A 4235-nucleotide genomic window follows, 5' to 3' on the forward strand; every position below is an offset into this window, starting at 1 on the left:
AACATAACTTAATCTAGTTTTTTTTTAAAATATGCCTGCAAATAATATTTTTCCTTAATTTGTATCAAATGTATATGGTATCTCATAATGCATGTGAATTATTTGGGAAAATAAGCCTTCTAGTCATTCTTGAAATAATTTAAAGTGAATTCAAAAAGCACATTCTTCATATTAAAATATTAGAGGATTTAATTTTGTAATTATTTAAATCAACGAGTCAATTAAAGAGTTACACAGAGTAATTAAAGATGCCTGAATAAGAATCTATTTACATAAACAAATTTTCCAGTTTTGAGTAGTAAATAGTGAATCATGAGTTCCTTGTGATTCCTAAATTAGTCTATCATCTCAGAAGGTAAGGTTTTAAGTCTGAAATTATCATAGTATGACAATAATTATACCACCTTTTGTTAGTAAATCTAGTAAGGTTTTTACTTCTCATAATGTATTGTGATAGATTAATGGATTAAAAAAAGACATTCTATAGATGGTCTGATCTCTTCCAGTGGCCTAATTCCTATAATGGCCACTTTTGTAATAATTATAAGTAGCCTGGTGGCTCTACATTAAACCTGATGAGTGGTTTATCTAAAACTGGCTTTGTATGTCCTTCACTTTCAGGGGGTGTGTTTCTTGATCATAGGAGAAGGCAAAATTAATTGGGTGGAGGAGCTGAATAGCCTCTTCACACAGATCCTACTTTTAGTATTGGAAACGCCAGTGTAGGAAACAAAAACTGTAATTACTGATCATATACTTTTTATTTGGACAAAGGGTGGCAATTTCCATCTTAACATAAACATACACAAACTCTAAACACTTTTCCCCTGATCACACCCTACCTTTTTGCTTCATATTACTCGTATCAAGCTTACCCGAGTTCGGTAGTAGACTTTTGCTGTAAGAGTGTCAGTATCTATTTCAACGAGATAGCCCAAGGCCCCAGCAGAGGGTGAAGACACGGAGCCGGATAACTTCCTGTCAGTCTCTTGGTGACGAATATGAACATCTGTAAAAGTTGGGCTGATGATGTCTAGTGATGCCGTGTGGTCCATGAGTCTGAAGGATTAGACAATGAATAGACAGGTATGAATAAATGCACAAAGCACAAGCCAAATGCATTATGTCTAAATACAATACCACCTGCAATTTTATATATCTATGTGTGTGTAAACAATGCCTTTGTCATCAAAAGAAAATGTGAGGTTTTACTAGCCACATTTCTTACGATTTAGCCTAACGCATTTGGAACTTCATGTCACTCCAATTTTCCTGTTTTAGATAAAACTATATTGAGCTACCTTGAGAATTTTCATTCAATTAGGGCAGCAATACAAAAGCTGTAGCTGTATCACTGTCAGCTTTCTACAGACTTCTACAAGTTGACTGCAATTTTTTACACTGAAACAAGTACAGTCAGTATTTTTTATTTGCATTTGTACTTGCCTTCACAGACGTCTGTCCCTTAGATATACCAACGCAACACTTGTGAATCAAAATTGGCAGTTAGAAGGTCAACTTCTTAATCCCTAGTACTGATACTTGAATAAAAATTACTCTTCAATGGCTTGTGATGACAGATGGCTTCAGTGAATAAAACCCACAAACTATGTTGATGGTCAGATCTAGAACTGCTCTGTTTATAAAATACTGTGTTTATATATCAGCAGTTTTCTCAAATGGGGCTGCTGAGAAAAGCTATTCTAGAAATGCTGAGAGGGAACAGCTTTCCAGCTACCTCGAGAGGGAAAAAGCCATAACCGATAATTGCAGGGTGGCTACATAGGTTCTTATTAATTACAGCAAGGCACTCTGGGGCATTAGAGATCAAAGCAACAATACATCACCGACAATTTTGTGTAATATAGATTATATTATTAGAGTAAATCTTTACCTGATTCCTGAAACAGTAAGATCTTCCTTGTAGTTTGCGCTCATGTCACGATGTGAAAAGCTGCCAGTTGTCCTCATAACAAACATGCCTTCTTCATATTTGTAGTTTGAAACAACTGTGAAAAAGATTTCATAATGTGTATCTCTAGAACTCACAGCAAACAATACAGAAATACATGTCCATCTGTATGTTAGACAGTTGTGGGATGTTTCAGTAATATGCAAAATTATGCATCAAGAAACTAAATGCTTATAATGCCCAAATAAAGAGATATGAAAATATTTGTTCAACTGGAGTATTTTAAAATCCAATTTTTGTCTATATTTAGAACAACATAGATATAGCATTTTGCTTTCATGCAAATCATAAATGGGGATTCTAATTTCTTGAGAGTTTAAAATTTTTTCTTATGTATATTTTTAGTATTAGTATAAAATCTAGAACTCAATATTGTATAGGAACACAGAGTTTTCTGAGTTGAAATAATTTTTGAAATCAAATAAGTTTAGTTCCTTAGGTATTTATTTATCTGAACTGAGTAAGATAAAAACCTCAGTCTGCCTTCTCTCCTTTACATGCATTATCATAAGTAATAGAGAAATATTATGTTGGTCACTATTTAAAGTAAGAAACTGCTACACATAAAAGACATATTTTTTCACAGTATGCCATTAGTTACATATCTGTCAATATATCTAGTCATTAGTCTTCAGGGTGACTGACTGAGACTCTGATAATTTATGAAAAAATGCTGCTGATGAAAAAAAGAAATATAATCTAATGTCAATTCTACATACACAGCAACATCTTCATATGTAAAGTCATGGAATAAAGATCTGAAAAACCTCAATATACAGTATTTCAATCAAAATCGTGACATAGAGAATTTTAATGTCATACCATTCAAGTCGTATTCCAGGAACTGCAAAGTTGAGCTGCAGGTAGAGTCAATGGCCTGTTCGAAAGAGTCCTTTTTGTTCGTTAAGTCTGTTTTCCAGGTGACATTGTATAAAGGGGAAGCAACTTTGACAGATCCAGTCAAGGCACCAAATGATGGGATGTATATTCCAGCAGGCAAGGATATTTTGAGAGGGGGGATCTCGATTTTCTGCTCAGGAATTGTAATTGTAGGCAGGTCAAAATCTGCAATCTTATTAGCTACTTCATCCAGATCTACATGGAAACTGCCAAGAGAAATACTCTTTGGAAAAGTGAACTGAGACACAGTTATTTGGTGTTCAGGTATTGTCACCTCAAAATATGGTATTTTATATTCTTCTAATGTAATATAATTGGCTCCTACTTCCACTCTGGGGAATCTTAGTTTTGGCAGTGTAGGTAAATTGAGTTCGAATGGCATTGTGTTTAGTGTCTGTGGAATTTTTATGTTGCGCAAGTCAACGGTGTATGCTGGGACCTGGAGAGTGGTGAAAGGAACTCTAAACTCTGGAGTGCTGACAACAGGGCTTGGAGCCTTTAGATGTAACTCAGGAATACTGAAAGTGAAGCCATCGGTCAGTTTACTCACGGGAATGGGGAAAAAGTAACCATCTTCACTCTTTGTGTACACGAGGGATGCTGAACCATTTAAGTACTGTTTTCTGTCGGCACCAGTAGTGACATCCAGCTTCAAAATATCCCAGAAGCTCTTCTCAGCAATGGGACACTTAATGTTTTTGAGGAAGTACATGTATCCTTCCAAAGATCCAGAAATATCAAACTTTGCCTTTGATTTTTCATTTGATAACTGCATATCATGACTTAGAGATAATGACTGAATTTGGCTTTCGCCCTTCCAGCCAACTTTCTGGTTTGCAGTACTGATTTTCACTACGACAACTTGATTAACTGAGGCTGCGTCCAGGAAGGAATTTGGCTGAGTGGCTTGAATCTGAAGATCTGCTGATACAGCCCAAGGAGACAGCTCTAAGGTTGCTTTGCATCTCTGAGCCCCCGTTGTTGTAAAAAGAGGTGTATATCGTGCATAGTTCTTCCCATTGTGCTCCCAGACTGCGTAAACACGACGGGTAGATGCTTCAATTGCAAGTATTTCTTTCATTTCACTGTTCCAGAGTCCATCTGCTTTGGAATGGGCCTCAAGCTTGAGAGATGATCGAGCTCCATTAGCATTCAGATAGCTGTTTGCCTCATAGTCTAGACTTCCAGAAAATGCATTTCCAGTGTAAAACATGCCATCAATGTTCCCATTTGTAGAAGTTTCTACTGATAGGTAGGATGTAAGGCTCTCCACAGCAAGTTTGTGAGCAATTCCTCCCTTAGCACTGGTGCCGTATTTAGGAGTATTAAAATCATACATTAATTTTAGCACTGAGGAAAGAGT

The 4235-nt window shown here is 36.1% G+C and overlaps 1 protein-coding gene across 1 annotated transcript in view; it reads right to left on the minus strand.

The window, feature by feature from the left end:
- LOC104539477 (apolipoprotein B-100-like) overlaps nucleotides 1–4235 on the minus strand; it is a 14102-nt gene that overhangs the window by 2410 nt on the left and 7457 nt on the right. The window contains 3 exon segments of the mRNA XM_010183009.1: nucleotides 876–1059; nucleotides 1895–2009; nucleotides 2795–4235. The exon segment at nucleotides 2795–4235 is cut by the window's right edge and continues 973 nt beyond it. Of these exon segments, the coding sequence (XP_010181311.1) occupies nucleotides 876–1059; nucleotides 1895–2009; nucleotides 2795–4235 (1740 nt within the window).

Source organism: Mesitornis unicolor, unplaced genomic scaffold (genome assembly GCF_000695765.1).
Source record: "Mesitornis unicolor isolate BGI_N332 unplaced genomic scaffold, ASM69576v1 scaffold39984, whole genome shotgun sequence".
Classification (NCBI taxonomy): domain Eukaryota; kingdom Metazoa; phylum Chordata; class Aves; order Mesitornithiformes; family Mesitornithidae; genus Mesitornis; species Mesitornis unicolor.